Below are 25,883 nucleotides of genomic sequence, written 5' to 3'. Positions count from 1 at the left end.
TACATATATTCAAACAGTCAAAGACAGTACACATTACAAGAAACATTACATAGCACAAATCAAAATCCCATCAATATATACACCATAAATAAGTCTGAAAAATGCCTCAAACTATTTCATTATGGGGCACCAGTCCTTAATTAATATAAACAAATCAACAAGCGGATATTTGAATCCATTGCAGTATCCTTTTTGTTTATTTCTGGGCTGGAGATTATATTTATAAAAGGAAACAGTGAAAGAGCAAGTGTGAGATTTTACAGGAGAAGATATTGGTTTAATCAAAGGTGTAGATCCTGTAAAGGTTTCTGTGAAAGAAGGAGCTAGTTACCCAAATATCCCACAATACAAAATGACGGCAGAAATAATTGAAGGAGTGACACCAATAATTAACAAAATTATTGAACAAGGTATCTTGAGAGAGATAGAAATCAGTCCTTGTAATTCACCAATAATAGGATTAAAAAAGCCAAACAGAACATTTAGAATTGTACAGGATCTTAAAAAGGAAAATAAAATGTTGTCCCATGTTGTCCAATTGTACCAAATCCAGCAGTGATTCTATACCAGATTCCACAAGATGCGGAATGATATACCGTTATTGAGCTGTGCAATGCATTCTTTACAGTTCCATTGCACTCAGAAAGCCAGCTAATATTTGCGTTCCGGTTCGGAGATCGTATTTTGGCATGGTGCCGAATTCCACAGGGGTATACTGAGAGTCCATTGATTTTCAATCAATTGTTAAAGAAATCATTAGAAGGTCTGAGCATGCCAGGAGAATCGGTATTGGTGCAATATATCGATGATCTATTAGTGGCATCAAAAACAAAAGATAAATGCATCTCAGATACTGTGGCATTATTGAATTATTTGGCTGAAGAAGGACATAAGGAGTCTCCGTCAAAATTACAGTTCTGTCAGAAAGAAGTGCAATATCTAGGTCATAATATTGCAAAGGGAACTAGACAGGTCACTGCAGAAAGAATGAAAATGATACAAGGAATGCAACCACCAAAAACACAAAGGCAAGTCAGAATGTTTCTGGGAATGGTAGGTAATTGCAGACAGTGGATAAGTGGATTTTCACTGATTGCAAAGCCTCTGCAAAGACTGACAAAAGCATATATAAGAGACCGTATTGTGTTAAACAAAACTGAAATGGAGGCGTTTGAACAGTTAAGGACAAGTTTGTGTGAATCTCCAGCATTAGGGATGCCTCACTATGAAAAAGAGTTTGAACTGTATTGCAGTGAGCGAGAAGGATGTGCATTGTCAGTATTAATTCAAAGACATGGAAAACTGAAAAAAGCCAATTGCCTATTTCCCAGCTGTCTTAGACCCAGTTGCAAAAGCTTTACCAGGTTGTCTAAAAGCAGTAGCAGCAACAAGTGTAAGCTTAGAAAAGAGTGAAGTAATAGTGATGGGATTTCCTGTGAGGGTATATGTATCTCATTCTGTGGAAATTCTCCTCTCTAGAACCAAAACACAATACCTTACCAATAACAGAATGTATGAGGAGTTATTCTGGGAGCAGAAAACGTGACAATTTCCCGCTGTGTTAATGTGAATCCATCCACATTACTACCTGACACTTTGGAAGCTGAAGTGAGAAATGAAGTGGATCACAAGTGTCTGGATGTGCCATTGCCTGAATCTGACTATGTGATGTTTGTTGATGGTTCATGTCTGAGAACAGAGGAAGGTGTTTTGAGTGCTGCTTATGCGGTATGCACAGATGCAGATGTCTTGGAATCATCTTGTCTGAAAGGAATTCGTTCTGCTCAAATAGCAGAATTAATTGCTTTGATTCGAGCTTGTGAATTGGGAAAGGAAATCGGAGTTATCCTTGTGACTGATAGTCAGTATGGATTTGAAATTGTTCATGATTTTGGGCAATTGTGGTCCCAAAGAGGCTATTTAACTTCTGCAGGATCCCCCATCAGAAATGCTGAATTTGTGAGAATGTTGATTGACGCTATCCAGCTGCCTGACAAGATTGCTGTGGTTAAATGCGCCGCACACAAAAGGGGAGATGATTACATAACCAGGGGAAACAAGTATGTTGATTCCATTGCAAAATACTCTGCTAGAAATCTTGCATCCATAAACCGAGACAGGGAAAAAGAACATGTTTCAAGTCCTTTAATGCTAACCACAGTAGTCAAAACTTGGCAGGAAGTGAGTCAAATGCAGGAAGAGGCCAGCGAAGAAGAAAAAAATACTTGGTTAAAAGCAGGTTGTAGACAAAGAGAGGAAGATGACATTTGGGTTCATAAAGATGAAAGACTAGTAATGCCTGATAGCATGATTTCAAACATGGCCCGAATGTACCATGGTCAAGCCCATATTGGAAGGGATGCAATGATCAGGTTGTTCAGACAAACTTGGTACAATCCAAAGTTCAGAATGATTGCTGAGAGCTTGTGCCAAATATATCTGATCTGCCAACAGTTCAACCCAAACAGGAAAACTGATGTAAGTTTGGGAACCATAGGACGGGAGGGAGGTCCATTTACGCGAATGCAGCTGGACTTTATTGAGTTGCCACCTTGTTACTGACTTAGATAAGTATTGGTGATCATTTGTTTGTTCTCTCGGTGGGTTGAAGCTTTCCCTACCAGGAGAAATGATGGAGTAACTGTTGCAAAATTGCTTTTACGTGAGATTATCCCACGTTACGGTTTTCCAGTGACAATTGAAACAGATCGTGGACCACATTTTCAGAATGAGTTGCTACAGATGATCTGTGAAGCACTGGATATTCGCCAGAAACTGCATTGTGCTTACCGACCAGAAGCTTCAGGGGTAGTTGAGCAGGTGAATGGAACAATCAAAAACAGGCATGCAAAGATGTGTTTGGCAACAGGACTGAAATGGCCGGACGCACTACCACTTGTTTTGATGACCCTAAGAAGCATACCAGACAAAAAGACTGGATTGAGTCCACATGAGATTTTGATGGGCAGGATCAAGAGACAGGAATTTGTACCAGTTAATAAACTGTTAACTATTAGTGATGCCATCATACTGGATTACTGCAAGAATCTATCTGACGTGGTAACTTCTGTGTTCCATCAGGTGGGGTGGGAACTGAATCAAACACGAAAGAGACACAACCAGCTCACAATCTAATTCCTGGAGACTGGGTTCGGATAAAGGTACACTGAAGAAGAAACTGTTTGGTACCCAGCTGGCAGAGACCAAAAGATGGGTGCATGCCAGCCATACTATCCGTGTGTCTGAACCTGAAGAGACATACGAAGGTGAAAGCACAACTGACACTGACTCAGAAGGGTAACAAGAGAAAAATCCACATACTGAAGCTCAACATGAACGTCGACATCTGGAAGTATCAGACGCTAGTTCTGCATCTGAAGGGGAGGGTGAAGTTGTTGAAATACCAAATTCTGAAGATCGACCTGAATGTCGAGATTTGGTAAGAACTGAAATAAGTGAATGTACTGAATCAAATACAGACAAAACTGATAATCAAGAAAGTATTGAAAAGCAGCCAGAAAACTCTGAGAATAAGGACCAAAATCCTGACACTGGGAAAGCGGAAGTAACTCACGACAAGGATGAGATTTCAAGTACCAGTTATGAAGGTGATAATAACAGTGAAACTGCCGAGTAAAGAAGAACTTGATTTTGAGAAAAGTGCAGACATCATAAAAGTCATCGTAAATTAAACTGTTGAAAATACAGAAAGTGAAACTGATGACTGTGATGATGAGACACAATTAAGGAGAAGTTCAAGGAAAAGAGCATGGAGAGTGGAACATAATCCTACAGAACCAAAGACATAAAAGTTGGAAAAGGAGACAATTGGCCTAATGAAAGTGATGGACTGAAATTTATGCTGGTTAATAAAGCAAGGAAACAAGAAGATCAAGTGAATGAGATAACAATCCAAAAGGAATCATTGGGAAGAAAAATTGAAGTAGTTCAGAGGCCAAAGAGAGTAAAAAGGCCAAACCAGAAATACAAATCACCTGAGTGGACATATATAATTCTGACTTCTATAGAAGAAGTAGGAAGCAGCCAAGAGAATTTAGATGTTATAGATCTGGAAAAAGAAAGTGAGTAAAGAGACTGAGAATAAAGAGTAAAGAAAATACTTATTACTGAAATTGAAAACCATATCAGACTTGAAAAAGCATAATGGATGCATACTGAGATATTAGTGAGGAGAGAATAAGGGTAAAGAGAAAATTTGTTAGAAACATTGCTGTGTAAAAAAAAAAGAAATATGGCTACTAATGAACCAGTTACTAAGTGTTTGATTTTTTGAAAATGCTGCAAAATGTCAATGATATGCACGATATTATTAATTCTAGTATGGTTGATTTTAGCTGTCATTATCCCTTTTAGATATGATTTTGAGAAGTTACAATCCAATGTGACTAAGAATGAGTTCAAAACTGATAAACCACCTGTGCATGTACCAGAAATACACCAGGATAAATCAATCAGTGATTTTTCTAGAAATACCTTTTCAAGATTGCTATCTGAGTATGTTAGAGCAATGGACGCCAGTGACTGTTATGTCTGTGTTAAACTACCAGCTTCTGTTTCAGAGGGGGTGACCTACCATCACCTTCCACTTACATATGGTGTGACATGCAGTGTAATAGCAAGCTTGTTTTATAGCACAGGGAAGCTGGAGTATTATTATTCCAATTCTGATGATATTTTTGCAAAGCTGAAAATTGATAATGCATTAAATAAGGTCAAGCCAGCTACGGTAATGGGAGAATTTCTCTTAGTAACTCAAGAATTGACACATGTATATGCCTTTAGACATAATTTGACATGTAAAATGAGAAATGAAGAAAAAGTATTTTTAAATATGGTTGAAGAAAGGATGGCTATGTACAAAAGAAATGAAAGAATGAGACATACCAAATCAGAATTTTGGCAAGCTGAAGATGAAAAATTTAATGGTCAGAATATGAATGGTTCAGAAAAGGGGGTGGTGATGAACAGAGTGCCTGAATTAAGCAGACCACTCTTACCCAGTCCAAAGATCAGGGCTTGATCCATCACCATTTTTTAGCTCACTGCACCATCCCAGCTCAGAACTTGGCTATATGCAAATTAGTCCGTTCCTGTCCCAGTGCATGATGGGAACAGGACAAACCAAACTACCAAGCCACTTCTTATACTGGGAAGGAAACAAGCTACCGGGGACCGGTTTCTGGCATTTCAGCCTCGTCGGCCCGGCTTGCTTGAATCCTGATGGTGCAATGAGCAAGGGACTCACATCTGAGTATACCCTTCCACGCTTATGGTGGACAAAATGATTCAGAAAAGGGGGTGGTGATGAACAGAGTGCCTGAATTAAGCAGACCACTCTTACCCAGTCCAAAGATCAGGGCTTGATCCATCACCGTTTTTTAGCTCACTGCACCATCCCAGCTCAGAACTTGGCTATATGCAAATTAGTCCGTTCCTGTCCCAGTGCATGATGGGAACAGGACAAACCAAACTACCAAGCCACTTCTTATACTGGGAAGCAAACAAGCTACCGGGGACCGGTTTCTGGCATTTCAGCCTCGTCGGCCCGCTTGCTTGAATCCTGATGGTGCAATGAGCAAGGGACTCACATCTGAGTATACCCTTCCACGCTTATGGTGGACAAAATGATTCAGAAAAGGGGGTGGTGATGAACAGAGTGCCTGAATTAAGCAGACCACTCTTACCCAGTCCAAAGATCAGGGCTTGATCCATCACCGTTTTTTAGCTCACTGCACCATCCCAGCTCAGAACTTGGCTATATGCAAATTAGTCCGTTCCTGTCCCAGTGCATGATGGGAACAGGACAAACCAAACTACCAAGCCACTTCTTATACTGGGAAGGAAACAAGCTACCGGGGACCGGTTTCTGGCATTTCAGCCTCGTCGGCCCGGCTTGCTTGAATCCTGATGGTGCAATGAGCAAGGGACTCACATCTGAGTATACCCTTCCACGCTTATGATGGACAAAATGATTCAGAAAAGGGGGTGGTGATGAACAGAGTGCCTGAATTAAGCAGACCACTCTTACCCAGTCCAATGATCAGGGCTTGATCCATCACTGTTTTTTAGCTCACTGCACCATCCCAGCTCAGAACTTGGCTATATGCAAATTAGTCCGTTCCTGTCCCAGTGCATGATGGGAACAGGACAAACCAAACTACCAAGCCACTTCTTATACTGGGAAGGAAACAAGCTACCGAGGACCGGTTTCTGGCATTTCAGCCTCGTCGGCCCGGCTTGCTTGAATCCTGATGGTGCAATGAGCAAGGGACTCACATCTGAGTATACCCTTCCACGCTTATGGTGGACAAAATGATTCAGAAAAGGGGGTGGTGATGAACAGAGTGCCTGAATTAAGCAGACCACTCTTACCCAGTCCAAAGATCAGGGCTTGATCCATCACCGTTTTTTAGCTCACTGCACCATCCCAGCTCAGAACTTGGCTATATGCAAATTAGTCCATTCCTGTCCCAGTGCATGATGGGAACAGGACAAACCAAACTACCAAGCCACTTCTTATACTGGGAAGGAAACAAGCTACCGGGGACCGGTTTCTGGCATTTCAGCCTCGTCGGCCCGGCTTGCTTGAATCCTGATGGTGCAATGAGCAAGGGACTCACATCTGAGTATACCCTTCCACGCTTATGGTGGACAAAATGATTCAGAAAAGGGGGTGGTGATGAACAGAGTGCCTGAATTAAGCAGACCACTCTTACCCAGTCCAAAGATCAGGGCTTGATCCATCACCGTTTTTTAGCTCACTGCACCATCCCAGCTCAGAACTTGGCTATATGCAAATTAGTCCGTTCCTGTCCCAGTGCATGATGGGAACAGGACAAACCAAACTACCAAGCCACTTCATATACTGGGAAGGAAACAAGCTACCGGGGACCGGTTTCTGGCATTTCAGCCTCGTCGGCCCGGCTTGCTTGAATCCTGATGGTGCAATGAGCAAGGGACTCACATCTGAGTATACCCTTCCACGCTTATGGTGGACAAAATGATTCAGAAAAGGGGGTGGTGATGAACAGAGTGCCTGAATTAAGCAGACCACTCTTACCCAGTCCAAAGATCAGGGCTTGATCCATCACCGTTTTTTAGCTCACTGCACCATCCCAGCTCAGAACTTGGCTATATGCAAATTAGTCTGTTCCTGTCCCAGTGCATGATGGGAACAGGACAAACCAAACTACCAAGCCACTTCTCATACTGGGAAGGAAACAAGCTACCGGGGACCGGTTTCTGGCATTTCAGCCTCGTCGGCCCGGCTTGCTTGAATCCTGATGGTGCAATGAGCAAGGGACTCACATCTGAGTATACCCTTCCACGCTTATGGTGGACAAAATGATTCAGAAAAGGGGGTGGTGATGAACAGAGTGCCTGAATTAAGCAGACCACTCTTACCCAGTCCAAAGATCAGGGCTTGATCCATCACCGTTTTTTAGCTCACTGCACCATCCCAGCTCAGAACTTGGCTATATGCAAATTAGTCCGTTCCTGTCACAGTGCATGATGGGAACAGGACAAACCAAACTACCAAGCCACTTCTTATACTGGGAAGGAAACAAGCTACCGGGGACCGGTTTCTGGCATTTCAGCCTCGTCGGCCCGGCTTGCTTGAATCCTGATGGTGCAATGAGCAAGGGACTCACATCTGAGTATACCCTTCCACGCTTATGGTGGACAAAATGATTCAGAAAAGGGGGTGGTGATGAACAGAGTGCCTGAATTAAGCAGACCACTCTTACCCAGTCCAATCACCCCCTTTTCTGAATCAGAATATGAATGGTGCATTAAATATAGACACTCCATCCTTAGGGAAATTCTGTATTCATAGGGACAACACATTGTATGATAATTACTTTTTAGGAGCGAGTCAACGTGAAGATACATATCGTATAATTGGGGGATGGGGATTTAAAGGTGGTAAAGATCCAATTTTTCCTGGGATATATTTCATTTGTGGAAACATGGCTTATTACAAATTGCCCGATCATTGGTGTGGGACATGCAATATTGGCTTGGTCTTTTCAAAAATCTTTCATGTAGATAGAAGTACTAGATGAATATTTGACATAGGTAAACATTTAAGTCATAGAGAGAGAGTGTAGCTGAAATATTTGGTGACATTTTTGGAGCACTGATACCAATGGTGTGGATATCTTTTAATGGAAACAAAATTCGAAAGTTGTCAACGATATTAGATCGATTGTCAACAGATACTGCAGGAGGATTTTTAATGGTAGATACTGAATTAGTTGCTATGAGAGCAATGGTAATGCAGAATTGTTTTGCTCTTGATATAATTTTGGCAAAAGAGGGAAGAGTTTGTGGAACCTTACATGTACATCATTGTTGCACGTACATATCAGATAAAAGTCAAAACATTGAAAAGTATATCAAAAATATTACAGAGTTGCATAAAGAAATTGAACCACTGGAAGTTGATAGTGTTCTAGGAAACATTTTTACAGCAGTTAAACATTGGTTACATGAGATAGGTAGTTCAATTATAGGTAAAATAATTTTCACAATGATAATAATAGCAGTAGTGATATTAGCATTAAGAATATGTTGCGTGATTAGAAAAAGGAGAAATATTAAGAGATTAATAAAGAAGATGAGTAAATAAAGACAAGATAAAGAACAACAAAATGAAGATGTTGAGATAGAAGCATTTCAATCAATGGCCTATAAAAGAAATAGAGAAATAGATTAAACAAATTTGTAGACTGATACTAACTGAAGAATTTCAAACATGTTTTATTAAATTTTGCAAAATTTTGGGGAAGATTTGGTGATAAAATCACCAAAGGGGGGAGTTGATGGAGCGAGGGTAGAGCCAATATTTTGTATACCACTCGTAAATTCTCTTTCCCATTACAGTAACAGGACCTAATTGAGTCGTTTGAAATACTAATCAACCTTGAGTAAAATTGCACCAACACAAGTACACGTGGGAAACTAAATTTGCTTATGTTGCAACAGTAATTAACTAATAAAGTGATTTTGTTGTGTCTTAAACTAACAAGCAGCTTTAAATTAATTCAAAGCGGCATGAATATGCTTTTTGTTTGTCCATTTGTGGCAGAAACAGGAAGATGGGTAAGAGAATCACTCATAATTGTGCTTTTATTTGCTAGGTAACCACTAACAGGGATACCTTAGTAAAGGGGGAGGTAAACAGGATGGGTTTTAATTCAATAATTATTAGCTATTTGTGTTTGTTTCTATGATAGTTTCCGTATGGGCCTCTGCGGCCTGCTTAAAAATGGACGTCTGCATGAAATTGAGTTTGAGGCGTATTACGCATGCGCTGAGTCATGAAGGAAAACTGCAGATGAAGCTTGCAAAGCCTATAGCCAGATGAGATGGGTCAAGGACAACTTGCCTTGGTACCCTGAATGGCTGCCAATAAGATGGAAGTCGGTAGTGAAATCATGGGAACCAAATGCAAAATTGCTAGTTGAGGACACGAATTACATGAACATTTAAAAAGACAATGACCATATTCAAAAGTGCTGAAATCGCGTAAATAGAGATGGGATTGAGCTCATCCACCCCTTGTATGAACCAATCATGCTGCCGGAATGCTGATCGGTTCCTGATGCGTAAGAACTTTGTTGTTTTTCTTGAGATTTTGATTGCCTGAATGGGGACAGAGTCCTTAGGTGAGGCTGACAGTTAGGGAAATAGAATAATGAACTTGGGACCTATCATGCTTTCTTTTCTAAATAACAGTGTCCTTTGAACGTAAATGAATGTCTATTGCTGAGCTTACATTTAATGAATTAAATGTTTGAGATTTATGATTAATAATTTGAATTCAGTATGCTTTAATTTTTGCAATAATAAAATAAGTCATGAGAAAGAATCTTTGCTAAATAAAAATGAGATAAATGAAGAATTAAGCTGGTCTTGTTCATCCTTACTCTAATTTTTTACTAGCCAGATCCATCGAACTGATGGTGGTGTGTCTGAATGAGCTGAGTTAATACTAGAACCATGGTAAAAGAGTTTAAACTGCAGGTGTATATTTTGTAAATAGTTTAGTTGAATTTAGACACTCAGCTATGATCCAGCCGCCCTCCTTTGAATCACACCAATCCATGAAGTAGAGAGAAAGTACTAAGAGTGAAATCAGTGTTATGGGCCCCACTGATGAGTAAATGTGGTAAATGTGACTTCAGGGAAAGGTGATGAGGATTTTAGAAATAATTTCCGGAGGGGCGCTGCATCAAGGGTAGGGGTCCAAGGGTGCATGAGAGTGGATTGAGTTCATGATGGTTGTGATGTCTTGAATCCAGAGCTGTTTCCATACTGATAGCCAGTTGTGTCGGTGTTTGAGTGGAGGTGGTTGAGGTTTGTTGGGGATCAAAGTTCCTGTGGATGTCACAGAACATACTGAATTTGATAGGTCACGCACTGTGATTGCTTGCTTAGTGAGTTTTTGCATGCCTTCGATGCATGCAGCCCTGGCTGCTGTGCCCAGAGAACCTTTATTGCCAGACACAAAAGAATAGATTTAGATGGAACATTGATTCTGATTCGGTGAGCAAATTACAACCACTTCTACAGAATTCATTCTTCTGCAACCCATTTAAAAAATCTAAACTCTAGAAAATTATATGTTTTCGTTTTCAGTTTTTTAATGAAATCTTTGTACATGAAGGCCCTGGCCCTTTACCTGGTCCAGCAGCAGAAGCCACGTACTCTGCACTTTGGAAGAAGTGTCTTGTGTAAGCACACAGAATGTGCAGGATTCGTAAACCTGGTGTTGACGCCACTCACTTGCCTCCACAGAGTACACCCTTTCTGAGTGCTTCTGGCCTCGTGGATTACCTTCTGCTTTTCTTTCAATTTTATCTCTACAAAGTAAGCACAATTATTTTAACCACTTATCCTTATCAGTTTTCAATGCAGCTGCCAAGGTGAAAAGACCTGCAAATTGAGGCACTAATCTGAGCTCTTTGGCCTTTCCCTGTTTTTTATCTGTAAATGGTATCAGAGTTTAAATAGTTTATTGCGACTTAGCTGTGTTATATTTTATTACAAATCAATAAGAAATACATAAATCAGTTGCCGAAAGTTGTGATTCAAACATACATTTGATTTTGAAAGATCAGTGGTTGGATGAAAGCCACCCTTAAAAAGCTCCAAGGCGTACAGCACGCAGCGGCCAGACTTGTTCTTAAGCTACCCAGGAGGTCCTCAGCTTCGGCCGCCTTGAAAACCCTTCGTTGGTTGCCACTGCCCAAAAGAATTCTGTTTAAAATTGTAACTATAACTTTTCGTGCATATAACGGCACTGGTCCACTTTATCTCATTAGAAAATGTCCCCATTACAATCCCTCATGGACCCTGAGATCCTCAAATCAAGACCTGATTAAGTTGCCAAAATTTAAATACAAAACGAAAGGAGGCAAGTCCTTGTCCTTCCTATCTGCTAATGCCTGGAATTCAGGGGCATATTACCAACACAGGCGACTTTAGCGGCAGTTTTCTGCTGATAAAAGCAGCGATAATTTTATCGCCTGTGTTGATAATATGCCCCTCAGTTCCCAACAATCTCAGATCCCTGACGCAAGAAAACCACTTCAGAAAGCATCTTAAAACATGGATCTACTCCCTCCCTGATGATTATGTAATGACCTTCATGTAACCTTCTATTTTTCAACTTCCGCACACTGTTTTTCTCTCAGCGCCAGGATGCTCCTTTCGGAGCGATAGTTGCGCTTTAGAAATACCAAATACCAAATTCCAAATTTACAGGGGGAAGCAAGTGTCCCCTTAAGTGAGACCATTGATGCCCCTGAGGACCAACCAGGGCAAAGATGACCTTTGTCTTCTTGAGGGATACAGCAAGGAACCAACACTCCCTCTTTGACATTAGGGCTGGGCGGAATGTTTCATTTCACCCGCAGAATTGGTGGAATTTGATGACTCAGCATTAGCCGTGTAATGCAGAGTTTTGGCCCAATCAGCGCGTGGCTGAAGTGCTTCCCTCCGGGTTCCAGAAATGTGAGTGATTTTTGCAAAGTAGGCAGGCTGTTGCAAGCAGTGACGTCAGAGGGCTGCTTCTGCAGTAGAGTTTCTGCTACTCGAGTAGATTTGTTGCTTCTCAAGCAGATTTGCTGCCACTGGAGTAGATTTTCTACCCGAGCGGTAGAAAAATCAAATTGAATGTCATCATGCTCCTGTGCACTTCATGATGCCATTCACGCAGATGGTTTAACTGCTTCTCGAGCCACTGGGACTAAATTGCAGCATGACGTACAAAGTTACGCCCATTTGTGGAGTTCCGCAGAATCTTAAGTAGTTTTTATGTAACTCAACAGAGTTCCACGGAGTAAAACTTTGCAAGTTCAGCCCACTCCCAATTGTTATTAAAAAAGATTGGGGCATATTATCAAGGTATTTATCTCCGCTTTTTTGGCTTTAAAAGCCAAGAAAGCAGAGATAAAATTATCTCCCTATCAGCAACAGGGTGCTAACACGCAAATTTGCATGTTAGCACCCTTTTTCTCTACGCTTCCCCTTGCATCTCTAATGAGATGCAAAGGGGGCGTTCCAGAGAAAAATAATAGGAGATATGTTGTTAAGCCACATTTCGCCTATTATCAAGGGTTTTGCTAACCCTGTTAGTGATAAAAAAAGCAGCGCTAACCGCGGTTAGCACTGCTTTTTTTACACCTGGTATTTTCCTGACTTAGCCATGATATCCTATGGAAGGTGGATATCATGGCTAAGTTTGTGAGCCCCTTTCATCAAGCTAACGCCAAAGTTCGAGAGATTATCGTTGGTTTTCCAGCGATAATCTCTCATTTGGCAGTTAGCGCGAGGAGTTTTATCACTTCTGAGATAAACCTTGCTAATAGCAAGTTATCTCTGCGATAATTTCCGGCGAAGCTTAGCGTTAAAAAATGTGTTGCTAAGCATCATTAGCGATAAATATCGGTCATCGTTGGTAATATGCCCCATTGTTTTTAAGAAGGCAGGGTAGGAATGAGTATGGGGAAATATGCCGTACAATCGGAAACCGATGCACCATTTGTGAATTTTGTTAAATATGAAGTATACTAATATGGTGGTGTTTCCTTTAGCATTAATTTTTCCCAATTATTTTTGGACATGAATGACTGACTCGAGCAGAAGATATCTCACTGAGTAAAGTTTCTCCTCGCACCACTTTCAAACAACAAGTATGCCCTCATGTGCCTCTTTCATGGGAGGTGCCGCCCAATGATATTTTATACCAAGTTTTCATATATTTTGTACAAACCTTTGCAAACTTCGCAGAAACTTTCACAGAATCCTACAATGTACAATGCTCAAGTTCCAGCTTCTAAAGCTATAAGTGCAGTAAAATGCAAAAGACTACACACTCATTAGTATGTTAAAATAACCCACTTCTTAAAGCACCCTACGCACCAATATCCACATTGTACATCAAATACTGAATACTTTTCACCTGTTAAATTTTGGAATATTTGACCTGCCAACATTTAATGAAAGGTGAGATATTTTACTCACCCAGTGATTACTGGGAATGTTAAATAACACTCAACTTGTAATTGCTACCCCTGTGCAAAGAAACAGGCTATATCATAACCGAGTGACCTCTTGGTGTAAGGTACATCAATCAAGTAACTAACATGTGAAAAAAGAATATTGGGAGGGACTGATATCTATTTGCCAGGCCTCATGTTCTCAAAAAATATGTGTCGATCTGAGGCCAGAGGGTGTCCTTAGTTATATTATTTTCCAAGACTCATCATTACAGAAGAGCCTCACACAGCAGAAGGGTCACCTACACACAAGCATTGGCAAAGAGAGATATTCAATAATCTGCACTATACATTTTGACTGATTCATTTCACTAGCCCATTTCTGCCAGCCAGGGGTCCCCCTCTTTTGGTCAGGTCTTTTAGAAATGCAGCAGTTGGGACTCAACTAGCTCAACCTCAGGATCACCTTGGCAAGCATCGTAAATTGGCGCACTTTCTGAGATACGTCTATCACTGATGTGCTGCTCAGACCTGAAGTTATTGATTGTGAGTTGGAGATTTCCAAACCAAACCCCAGATCACAGGGTAACATTAGTTCCTTCTAAATACTAATGCAGTTATAGCATCTTTGAAGCTATGTGCGAAAGTAACTGTTTCGGTCCTTTCTCAGTTATGACCTTGTAAATTTCACCGGCAACAACTAAATCTGTTAACATTTGTATGTGTTCCACAAGCATTTCACTGACAGGACTTTCCATCTTTACTGGTTCCAGTTGGTTGTCGAAGTCTATCTGGACTCACAGCATTACCCTTCCTTGAGTCAGCCTTGGCGCCTCGACTGCTTTACCAGTGGAGAGTCAAATGTACGAAGAAGCCTTGGCAAATTATTAAGAAAAGAGTTCACAAGTATGTGAGACATGATTGGAAAACAAATACACCAACCAAGGAAATTGCCCAGTGACCAACAGCTGCTTCAAAACCTTGAGAATAGTCCTCAAAGTTATGAGACAAGTGGCCTTATGCACGAAGTATTTTTTAGAACCTTAATGATCCAATATGACTTTTGTTATATGCAAACATGAAACTGCGAATTTACCGCACCACAATTTAGGCTTGCCATATGGTCCTTGAATGGGCTGTGTGCGGGTGCGCTATCAGTCTTCTTTTATTTGTTATTTGTATGTTGTTTGGACTGATGTGTAGAAATACATTGTTCAATACTTACTGAAAAATCCTTGTGGTGGTGTGCACTTTTGTTAAGGTTTGTCTGTTACTGTGAAGGTAGCTAGGTATTTTATAACAATGATTTAGGTATTAAATGCAATTAGTTTACTCCTTTGTTGTTTATTAAGATTCTAACTTTTCTTTGTAGCATGTCATTCATTCTACTGGATCATTTATACCCTCTCGGGTTTTTGGTGCATTATACTAATCAACATAGCATAACATAACTTTTTTTAGGTTTAATGTGGGTTACTGAGTGCCCACATCATAGCTGTTGGTTGCTTTGTTCTATTTCTAGGGCTTCCATGATCTTGAGTGTAAGTTAGGTTCTTCCGAGGGTGGCTGGGAAGGCATACCTCCATTCATCTACTGTGTTGTTGCTTTTGAGTTCTTGAGCCATGGTGCTTTCATAGACATTCCACCATGGCATTTGGAATTTGGGTTGACATCTGTGTCTGGAGCGGTGCAGGCTGCCAACACAAGATTCTTTAAATTAGTGAAATAGGGGACTTAGTTTGTGTTCTATCATTGGACTTCGTATAAGAAAGTTGTAGTAAATAGCGACCTTTGTTTAGAGGGACATAGGCTAGTGTAATTAATTTCTTCACAAAGGCACAATGACTGTTTGTTGCATATGCTACACGTGATGCATATTGCTGGAGATGTCTCTAACCATGTGTGGGTATAGTTTAAGTATTGTTTGTACCATAGCTTGTTCAAAGTCTATTAATATTTTGTAATATTGTATGTGGGGAGTAGTTGTTTGTAATATGTGCCACTTTGCTTATTAGGTGGCAAGGCATGTATGAGGGGTATAATAGTGATTTGATATTTACCATGCATGATATAGATCTGAGTGAATGGTTTAGAACATATTTTGAATGTTATGCCCAAAATCTATTTTTTTATATTGGTCTAGGCTTAATACGATATTTGCTGAAGCAAATATAATAATGCATTTGTCATTATTTAGGTTGGCATGTGGATTAAGGGTTAATCATTATGTATGGTCGTTAAGTGTTAAAGATTTTGGATGTCATCAAGTTTTTACAGGACAGCAGGAGTGTCACTGGTGCCTTTTTTTTTAGTTATTAAGCATTTTAAAATTGATATATCTGGTAGCTCTCCTGTGACTTTAGGGATATATTTTTGGGCATATTTTTTAGAATGTAGTTTGTGGGCTCTGTTTTAAATCTTGAAACACTTACCTTACTTCAATTTGGGTGACATTTGGGGGTGGTTGTGTTCTCTCGTGCTAATACCATCCTTTTTTTTTTATTGAACATAGCAATAGGAAATCATTGGTACAAAAAAGAAAAAAAACACAGACATATTTCCCATCAAATTTTTAACAAATAACAAGAGACAAAAAAAGGAGTAGCAGGAGAAGATTAAAAAAGAGGAGAAAGCACAGCCGGTTCCATTATAAAAACTTTCGACAGCCATTGTGCAAAAACCACAATTTTAGGCAAACAATACAACTGCAAAGTGCAAAACTGCAATAAAGTGAAACTGCAAAATACAATATAATCCAATAAAGTGCAATTTTAAAGTGCTAGTGCAAATTAGTGCAAAAACAGCAAGTACAAATCTGCAAAAATACATCCTTTTTTGTAGAAGCCCTCCCATAACATGAATTGGAATAGTATTTTGTACATTTTCAATTAATGTTCGGTGCTTGTGCTATCTTGGCGATATGTGAGCCCATTTCTTTTTGGTGTGGTAGGTGTTAAACTGTTCTGCTCATTTTGTAATGTGTTTCAATTAAGTTCCTATTGTTCTTGAATAATTTACTTTATCGTTGTTTTAACTGGTTAATGTTCTTTTAGTTGCATTGGTTTGCATCATTTATTACCTTTTATGGTGGATGATAATTAGTGTATATGGTGCTGCTCGCAGCCGTTCTTGTGGGAGCAAATTTGTTAATAATTACCTTGGAATTCTTTCCTGATCTCTGTTGGGACGCTGACCTAGAGCCGGAGCAGAGTATCGGGGCATATTGCATGAGGCGGGACTGCGAGGACCTCAAGGCCAGTGCGTGAGACAACGAGACACACCTGGCCCTCTCCGCGCCCTCTTCTCACCCACCACCTCCTCTACATATTTCCACCCTCATTCCTGGCCCGCGGGACGTGCGCGGACGTGCCTGGACGAAGCCCGGGCCAAGGGCAGGCCCGTTCTAGCCCGTTACAGACCGGGCAGGACCGGACCGGGCATCCCCTCTTGGCCCTGAGATACAACTGGCTACCTGGAAGACTCTAAGACGAATGGCGGGCCGGGAGACAAGGAGCAAAGCCACGGCTTCAAGTACATTGGTAGCAGGTACACTGGACAGCTTTCTAATTAGGGTGAATTCGATATTGTCCAACGAACTCACAGTGGTGGAGAAACGCCTTTCCCAAGGTATCGACAGTGCTAGACGTTCTTCGCTGGGCCTTTTAGCTAGCGCCAAAACTCCAGAAAGGGAGGGGGGATCCTCCGCTGCCCTATTGGACAGCATTGATCAGACAATTGCAGCTGTCCTGCTAGACCTAGGGAGCAGCCCTGGAGTGGCCAGGGCCTCAGTCCCGGCCGTACCCGAGGTGGTAGTATTATCACCCTCTAGTGATGCTATTAGTACTAGGGTAGCAAATGGTGGGTCTGACATTACAAACAGACAGTCCCAGGGGATACGGGAAGGGGCAGTCCCAAAGAGGAAACGTGGTGCACAGGCGAGGGATGGGAAGAAGTCGAAATTAGATAAGGGTCCGGAAGAGTGTCACCCCACTCCCCAAGTTACAAATATAGATGCCCACGTTGTAACTAATGACACCATAAACCTACTACCCCAGGTCTCTATTTTACCCCAACCTTCTACATTTAGATTTGGGGACGCAGCGTAGGCAGGGAGTGAGGATTTGATTGCTGTTATGGGTACCACCTTGAAATCCTTGCTCAAACACTTGGTGGACAGACTTATCTCCATTGAACGCAGGCTCCAAACCATAGAAAAGGCCTCCGGGGAGATGTCGATGCACCTTAAATTGGTTCCAACAGCACGGAAGGGTCAAGACACCACTGGTGGGAGGCCTTCAACTATCACAGTCACTCCCCCAAGTGGCGTCACGGCTGCCGCAAACACCCCGGCTGTGGCCCTGGCGACAGCTGGTGTGGCCAAGGCTATCCCCCCTAGAAGTAGCCGTATGGCCAGGGAGAAGTTGGAGCGGCCTAACGCTGAGGGGGGCTGTGCAAGGTGGAGCAAGGTAGTTAACCTGCCCCCTGAGGCGCCTCCTCTTGTAGTGGTACTTACTGGAGTGCCTGAGCTCAGCGGCTCAACCACAGAATCATTCTCCTCCCTAAAAAACAAAGTGGTCAATTGGTTAAATACTCATAGACCCCTCCCGCCTAGCAAGGCAACTGAAATAGTTATGGTTAGAAGGGTGCCTTGGGTGGGCCAAACTACTAAAAACATTAAGGGGGACTGTGTCCTGGTTAATTTCAGGAATGAGGGGTTAGTCTCCCACATCTGCAATTGGGTGGGTAGCACAGTTGGTACTACAATCCAGACCCGACCGCTAGCCTTTTTGTATCCTCCCCCTACAAATCAAGCTGATAGGGAGTGCAAAGATGGGTGGACAAGGGTGGGTCACTTGAGACATACGGGAGGGCGTAGGCCTAACCACCATGCCACCCCTATGCCTATTAACTACTTCCATGACAACAGGTTCTGCTCCTTGGATAAGGTGGATTGACTGCTAACTGGAGACTGTGTGGGGGGACAAGCTGGCCCTCTGAGCTGCATGGATCGGCAATTCACTTTGGTTGAGGGCAATGCGCCAAAGATAATTACGGGGGAATTGCATGGGGTTCTCAGGGACCCTATTATCAATGACTCCCCTGACAGGGTGGTTACCACCTTAGTCCCAGAACCCTCGCAACGTGGGAAAAAGTATACCCCATGCCATCAGCAAATCCATCCGCTGACAAATTACCCCTCAAAATTTTGTCATGGAACATCGCTGGGTTAGGTAACAAACTGGCCTGCCCAGAATGGGGTTCTTTTATTGATATGAATGATATCTGCCTCTTCCTGGAAACCTGGACAAGAGAGGAGCAATTCCGGTTCGGTTATGCTACATTCTCAGTGCCCGCAACATGGGGGGGAGGGGAAGGCCTTCGGGGGGCTAACAATCTGGATGAAAACTCACCTGGGGTGTACTGTTAAGATGCTGGGAACCGCCTTGGAGGACGTACAATGCATCCTACTGGAGTGGCCCAATGCCTCTAGACTCGCCCTGGTTAATGTCTATTCTAGATCAGTGAGCATTACAGCAGAGTCCAAAACAATCGATGAGCTTTCTGCATTCCTCTCCAGGACACCTCAGGGGGTCACCTTTGTGGTAGGCGGCGACCTCAACTCCCATTTCGAGCCATTGGTTGAACTGATGGACGGTACAACCCTGGAGGAGGACGATTACTGGAAAATACCTCCGGTGGTGGGCTACCCGCCTAAGACCTGGGCACCACTGGCTGTACACATTCTATCCCTGACTCTAAGTCACTCAATTAGGGCATGCAATGGTCGGGTAAGCTCAGACGTACCAGCCAGGTGCACCTACAATAAACCTGGTCACGAGGCTCGTCTGGACTATATATTTGTGGAGACCTGTGCTTGGCACAAGGTCATGGACTTCAAGGTGGAAGTCAGGGGGGATAGTGACCACAATCCATTGATCTTAGATTTCCTCTCCCCTGGCTCCGCTATAGCAGGTCCTGTGGGAGGGAGTGGATTAGATAACCGGGCACTCCTCTCCAGCAACAGATGAAGAATTAGATGGGAGAAAGCTGTATCCCGCCCTGAGCTAGTGGCTGAGATCTAGGCCCATGTAGTCACGGCATTGGAAGCTGCTGGTGCCTTGACCCTCGGGAATACTTCCCCTATAACCTTTGCAAAACTTGGGTCTTTGCACCAGGAACTGACTACTTCCTTAGCCGGAATTTTAAATCCTTTGGGTAAACGGAAAAAAACAAGGTAAAAAACCTTCCTGGTTTAATCCGGCGTGCAGAAAGGCGAAAAAGGACCTCCTCAATTCCCTGAAACATAACCGCGTCAGGGCACTGATCATAGAGGAAAGGGCAGCATATAAAAGGTTAATCCATCATGCTAAACAAGAGTGGAAAGTGTACCACTGGGGCAACTTAGTACCAACCCTAGCAGCTAGAGATTCCCGGAGTTTTTGGCAGATTGTAAACACCGGGTCGGCTGAACCTGTTGCGGCTGTGGCACCAAATATCGCTGCTGAGGTGTGGGAAGAACATTTTCTCACCTTATATCGGGCGGACATCGATTGCGGTGACTCAGACTGGCAAGCTCCAGCCTCCATCACCCAGAGCGGAACAACAGGGCCCGAGTTCTCGGTAGAGGAGGTGGAGACTGCTATTCTAAAACTACCAGCAGGGAAAGCGCCTGGCTTGAATAAAGTGCCAGGCGACCTTCTAAAGCACGAACCTGTGGTCTGGGCTCCCTATCTAGCAGTCATCTTGACTGCAATCCTAGGAGGTATGGAGGTACCAAGTACTTGGATGGGGGCAGAGATTGTTCCTATCTTCAAGAAGGGTTCACCTCAGCTCCCAGCCAACTACAGGCCAATTAGTCTCATAGATGTGCCCCAAGAACTCTTTTCTAGGCTGATTCTAAATAGGCTCCTAGACTGGATGAGGAGCACTCTATCCTAAGTCCCTACCAAGCAGGGTTTTGGAATAATGTCTCCACTACAGACCAGATTTTCCGCTTGTACATGCTTTTTTGGAAAACGGTCAAGGTTGGGGGCGGGTCCCTCTACACAGTTTTTGTAGATTTACGTGCGGCCTTTGACCTGGTCCCACATCAGAAGCTGTGGTCTGTATTAGGGGAATTAGGTATTCCACCCTCACTCTTGAATATCCTAATCCTTCTTCATGCTGAGAACTACGCACAGGTTAGGTATGGCAGTAATGGGATGCTGTCAGCTCGATTCCCCGTTGGCAGAGGGGTAAGGCAGGGGTGCGTTTTGGCACCTACCCTGTTTTGCCTCTATGTCAACGGGGTACTCTCACACCTGGAGGCGGTAGTGGATACTGATGCCCCTAAGCTTGCAGGGGCCAGGATTCCCGCGGTTATGTTCGCGGACGATACCCTATTACTTTCTAAGAGACCTATGGGTATCCAGCGGGTTTGGATGGGTTTGTCTCCTTCTGCCGGGGGCGGGGGTTGGAAATTAACACCTTAAACACCAAATTTATGATTTTTAATCCCCCCGTAACAACTCACCCAAACCCTGTTAAAGAGGGAGTATGGTTAGAAAGGGTACACACCTTTGATTATCTGGGGCTTACCCTAAATGAATCGTTTACCTGGGTCCAGCATCAGATGATGTCACAACTTAAGCTGACCCAGATAGCTGGGGGCATTTTGAAGTTATTGAGCAAATAACGAGTCAAGCCAATTGGCCCACCAATAGAAATCTATAAACTGCGGGCACGTGGGGCAGTGACCAATGGGGCCGAGTTGTGGGGCTTTAAGAGCGGCCCAGCGATTGCTGTTGCAGAGAGTAGATTTTTAAGACAGCTGGTAGCCCTGCCCCCAGTACCCCATTGGTGCCACTGAGACTCGATCTTGGCCTCAGGCCAATTGAAGAAGAATTGGCCCTTAGACCATTAACCTTCTGGAGGAGACTTTGGGTTTGCCCGGAGTTGAGCACATACAGGCAAGAGCTAATCGAAGTCTTGGGACTGACTAACGTGGGCAAACTCCCCTGGTTTAAGCATGTCAGAGAGGAACTTGAGAAACTCGGCCTTACTTCATTGGGGACTGATCCGGAGCATACTTGCGCTGGAATCTCTCGGAAACAGCTGGTCCAGTTGTTCTGGGATAACAAAAGGACTCTCCTAGTGTCGAGCGCCCAAGTTTTTACCGACTAAGGACTCCTACCATTTCGAGCAGGTCTTGGATGAAGTTAGCCCCGCTGTTCTGAGGAAGCTCTTTCTTCAATGGCGGCATGGCTCCCTTCCCATTAGATCACTTACGACCAAGTGGAGCCCAGCATCTCCTAAGAACTGTCCAGGGTGCACCGCTGACCCTGAAAGCGAGGTGCACGTTGTTTTCTTTTGCCCTGCCTATTCGAATCTGAGACGGAGGTGGATAATTCCGTTATGCAAAAATTTGGGGATAATCCACTGTTCGCATGCCTACAGAATCTTGAAGTTGGATCCTTCACCTGCTGTGGTCTTCGCCGTTTCCAAGTTCCTGGCAGCAATGTGGAACATTAGAAGGCCGCTGGCGGCTACCTTATAAGTTGGGACTAAGGGGCCCACCTACCTAACAAACTTGGGGCTGGCCCTTAATCACAGCTCAGGTTGTGGGACTAATTGCTATGTACGAAATCTAGATAGTGTTAAGGATTGGTTTTATCTGCTTTTAATCTTTTAATCGTTTTATTGTATTGTATTGTGAAACTGCTGATCTTTTATGACAAATGTATGTCAAAATAAAGAAATAAAGTATATGGTGAAGGCTGATTAATATTTCTGTGTTCTTGTGCTATTTTGGATGCATTCTTTGTTTAATTCTATTTAATAATGTTTATGTTTTATATTACATTAATTGCTGAAAGCATTTTTGTTTTCTAAATATTTGGTGATTTGAAATGTATTGAAGTAATTTTTTATACATATTTATAGATTATTTTATTGTTTAATTTAAATAATGAAATTAGATGAAGTATTGATTTATGCAGAATTTAACTGTATGTGTTGTGTTAATAGAATATCCTTACTATATCATTTTGTAATATTGTCTTTATTTTTTGTGGTATTAGTGTAGACAATATTGTGTGTATCGATATTTGAGATGTTTTAAATATTCATTTATAGGTAAGAATATTTTTTTTTAGGATATATGTGCTTTCAATATTAGTAGAAATGGAGATTTGTAGCTGCTAAATGTTATTCATTGATATATGTGTTATTGGTAATTAAGTATAGGATAGCAAGAGTTTTACAAATAATATATTTTTTTCAGATTTTTTGTGAATCTATATTGTCTTCATAGATGTTGTCATTGATCCCAAATTAGTCACCTACATCATTGTAAGTTTCTAAGTAGTTCCTTATAATAGTGTTCAAGGTGCCTTAGTTCTGACAATGTCATATAATATAAACATATTCCATAGGAAATGTGCATTTATGTATTGATAGATTAGCCTGCCCTTGAAAGTAGGTTCACATTCTTCCTAATCTTTATCTGACCTCTGCTACTGACAAAAGTGTGCTTGCGTCACTAACATTACTTAAAGTTACAGAGATTAGAAGTGTTGAAAATGGTCTCTTATCTGGGCATTTGAGAAGATTTGTATCTCATATCTCACTCAAACCTTCTTATCAGGCTGTGAAGGTTGTGTGAGGGGCACCCACAGCAGTATATTAGGGACCCTCTTGACTCTGCTCTTCACAGCTGAAAGCCTGAGTCTTAGATTCATTCTGATACTTTGGACAGAAGTGAGCACCATGAAGTGGCTGCTGCTCCTGGGGCTGGTGGCCCTCTCTGAGTGTGTGGTCAGGTGAGTAGTTACCAAAAAGCTTATTTTAGCAGAGGGTTCTGCAGGAGAAAGATTGAGGCATTCAGTCCTAAAGCACAGACTGACAACTGTGTCACAAAGACTGAAGGACTGACATAGAGGGGGCCCTCAGAGGTTGTGCTACTAAGGGCACATTAAAAGGGAGTTTGGCCATGGCTGTGCTGTGACATTTCTGTATTGCTGATCAGATTTCCATGAAATATGTAGGCTGAGAACACTTATGTTGTATACATGAGATACTTTACTTTCTCTATAGCAATGCTGGACAGTTCTTTTGCAACTTCTAATCAGAGTGAGGTGCAGGTGCTACTATTTTCATTTTAACTGCAGTCATATGATGATTGATCATACTTGGAAGAATACGTGGCATAGTTAGTCTTTTGTATTATACACTCCAGGGCTCAGATTTACTAAAAATCATGCAACGTGGCATAGCAAGTAAAGTTCCTGGGCTGCATTGCATGAACATAAGAGAGCAGAGCTGTTCCATATCTACTAAGAGGTGGTGCTGCTCTGCCTTTGCCAGGCCCAGGGGCACTTTTAGCTGCCATGTGCAGATACAGACACCCTTGCACCATAGTGCAAAGGTGCATGTGTTGTGGTAAGCATAGATTTGAAAAGGAGGTCCCTTACAGCACAAATGTAAAGTGGAAAAAACAAAGATATGTGAAAACATGTATATATTGGCACAAATCTCTGTCTACAATGCTTTGTCCATAGGGATGTATGTCAACACCCATAACTGGTTGCATGGCAAAGCCCATGCACCACCCATTTCATGCCACCTTTACTCACACTAATTCAAAGAAAAGAATTGTGCAGCTTTGCATTACTTTTGATTATTATCCAAAGCAAATCACAATTTGTGTTGAATTATAAATCCAACACTATATTTTGTGTCAGGTTTATGTTTCACAAAATAGCACAACCTCAAAGCAGTGCAGGGATATAAAGTGTTGTTTGTTGCAAAAACACTTGATACCCAGACTTGACGGCTGAGCTACAGTGTATAGTGATACGTCTTGTGTACTTGTCAGGCAGCAAGTCATGTCGCAAAAATAATGAATGCAAAAAGTACATGAATGAAACCTTTGCATTTCTGAAATGAACCCTAAGTAGTGAGTTTGGGAATAGTGCTTATTTGTACAGCTCTGAATTTGGGGTTACCCATACTATCAAGTGATTTAGACAGCCTTTTCCAAAATGTGTTCTTTAATACACACTAACTTGCATTTAGAGGTCAAGATCTGACAAAATTAAATTGATAAAAAGAAAAGTTTTACTATGATATATTCCCACACTTGTCCTGATAAAAGCAGTACTCACTTGTGTGGCTGGACCTATCACCTACAACTTGAAGAGGATGAAAAAGCAATGTGGAGACATCAAGGTTTTATTTACAAGTCCCTTGCACCGCCTAAAAGTGTTGCACTGGTGGCACAAGGGACTTGTAAATAAGCCCCAAAATTGTTTGCCTTGCAAATTGACTTATTCGAGTGATGTGTGTAGCTGTGGTAGTTGGGCCTGTTTTAGACCAACAGCCAGAAAAACCTACTTGCTCATGACATTTCTGAAAACTGGATTCCTAGAGGAGTGCAATGTCAAGTGAACCCTCCACATTACTACCCACAAAACCCTGTAAAAGTCAAACTTTGGATACAATCCTACTTTCATCACATTTCTGTGACACAATATTTCGAAAATGACCTCTGCACTGCTGATCAGAGCAGAGGAAGGTGCTTTCTGTTGCTCATGACCCCTGCACCCCTGCACGGCTGCACTGCTGATCTGAGCTGAGGAAGGTATTTTGTGTGTCCATAACCACTGCACCCCTGCACTGCTGATCAGAGCAGAGGAAGGTGCTTTGTGTGTCCATAACCCTTGCACCCCTGTACAGCTGATCTGAGCTGAGGAAGGTGCTTTGTGTGTCCATAACCCCTGCACCCCTGCACTGCTGATCTGAGAAGAGGAAGGTGCTTTGTGAGTCCATAACCCTTGTACCCCTGCACTGCTGATCTGAGTTGAGGAAGCTGCTTTGTGTGGCCATGACCCCTGCACCCCTGCACTGCTGATCAGAGCAGAGGAAGGTGCTTTGTGGCCCATGACCCTTGCACCCCTGCTGATCCAAGCTGAGTAAGGTGCGTTGTGGCCCATGACCCCTGTACCCCTGCACTGCTGATCTGAGCTGAGGAAGCTGCTTTGTGGCCCATGACCCCTGCACCCCTGCACTGCTGATCTGAGAAGAGGAAGGTGCTTTGTGTGTCCATCACCCCTGCAACCCTGCACTGCTGATCTGAGCTGAGGAAGGTACTTTGTGTGGCCATGACCCCTGCACCCCTGCACTGCTGAACTGAGCTGTGTAAGGTGCTTTGTGGCCCATGACCCCTGTATCCCTGTACAGCTGATCTGAGCTGAGTAAGGTGCTTTGTGTGTCCATAACCCCTGTACCCCTGCACTGCTGATCAGACCAGAGGAAGGTGCTTTGTGTGTCCATAACCCCTGTACCCCTGCACTGCTGATCAGACCAGAGGAAGGT

General features: G+C 42.5%; 1 protein-coding gene across 1 annotated transcript in view; it reads left to right on the top strand.

Annotated features, from left to right (window-relative positions):
- Nucleotides 1-23,237: 23,237 nt before the first annotated feature.
- Nucleotides 23,238-25,883, top strand: part of LOC144772152 (pepsin A-like) — a 76,805-nt gene continuing 74,159 nt past the window's right edge. Inside the window, exon 1 of the mRNA XM_078656300.1 lies at nucleotides 23,238-23,329. Within this exon, the coding sequence (XP_078512426.1) occupies nucleotides 23,277-23,329 (53 nt within the window). The 5' untranslated portion in view covers nucleotides 23,238-23,276. The remainder of the gene's footprint in view (nucleotides 23,330-25,883) is intronic.

The sequence above is a fragment of the Lissotriton helveticus genome, chromosome 8 (assembly GCF_964261635.1).
Source record: "Lissotriton helveticus chromosome 8, aLisHel1.1, whole genome shotgun sequence".
In the NCBI taxonomy this organism is placed as follows: domain Eukaryota; kingdom Metazoa; phylum Chordata; class Amphibia; order Caudata; family Salamandridae; genus Lissotriton; species Lissotriton helveticus.
This window is presented reverse-complemented; position numbering and strand designations above follow the sequence as displayed.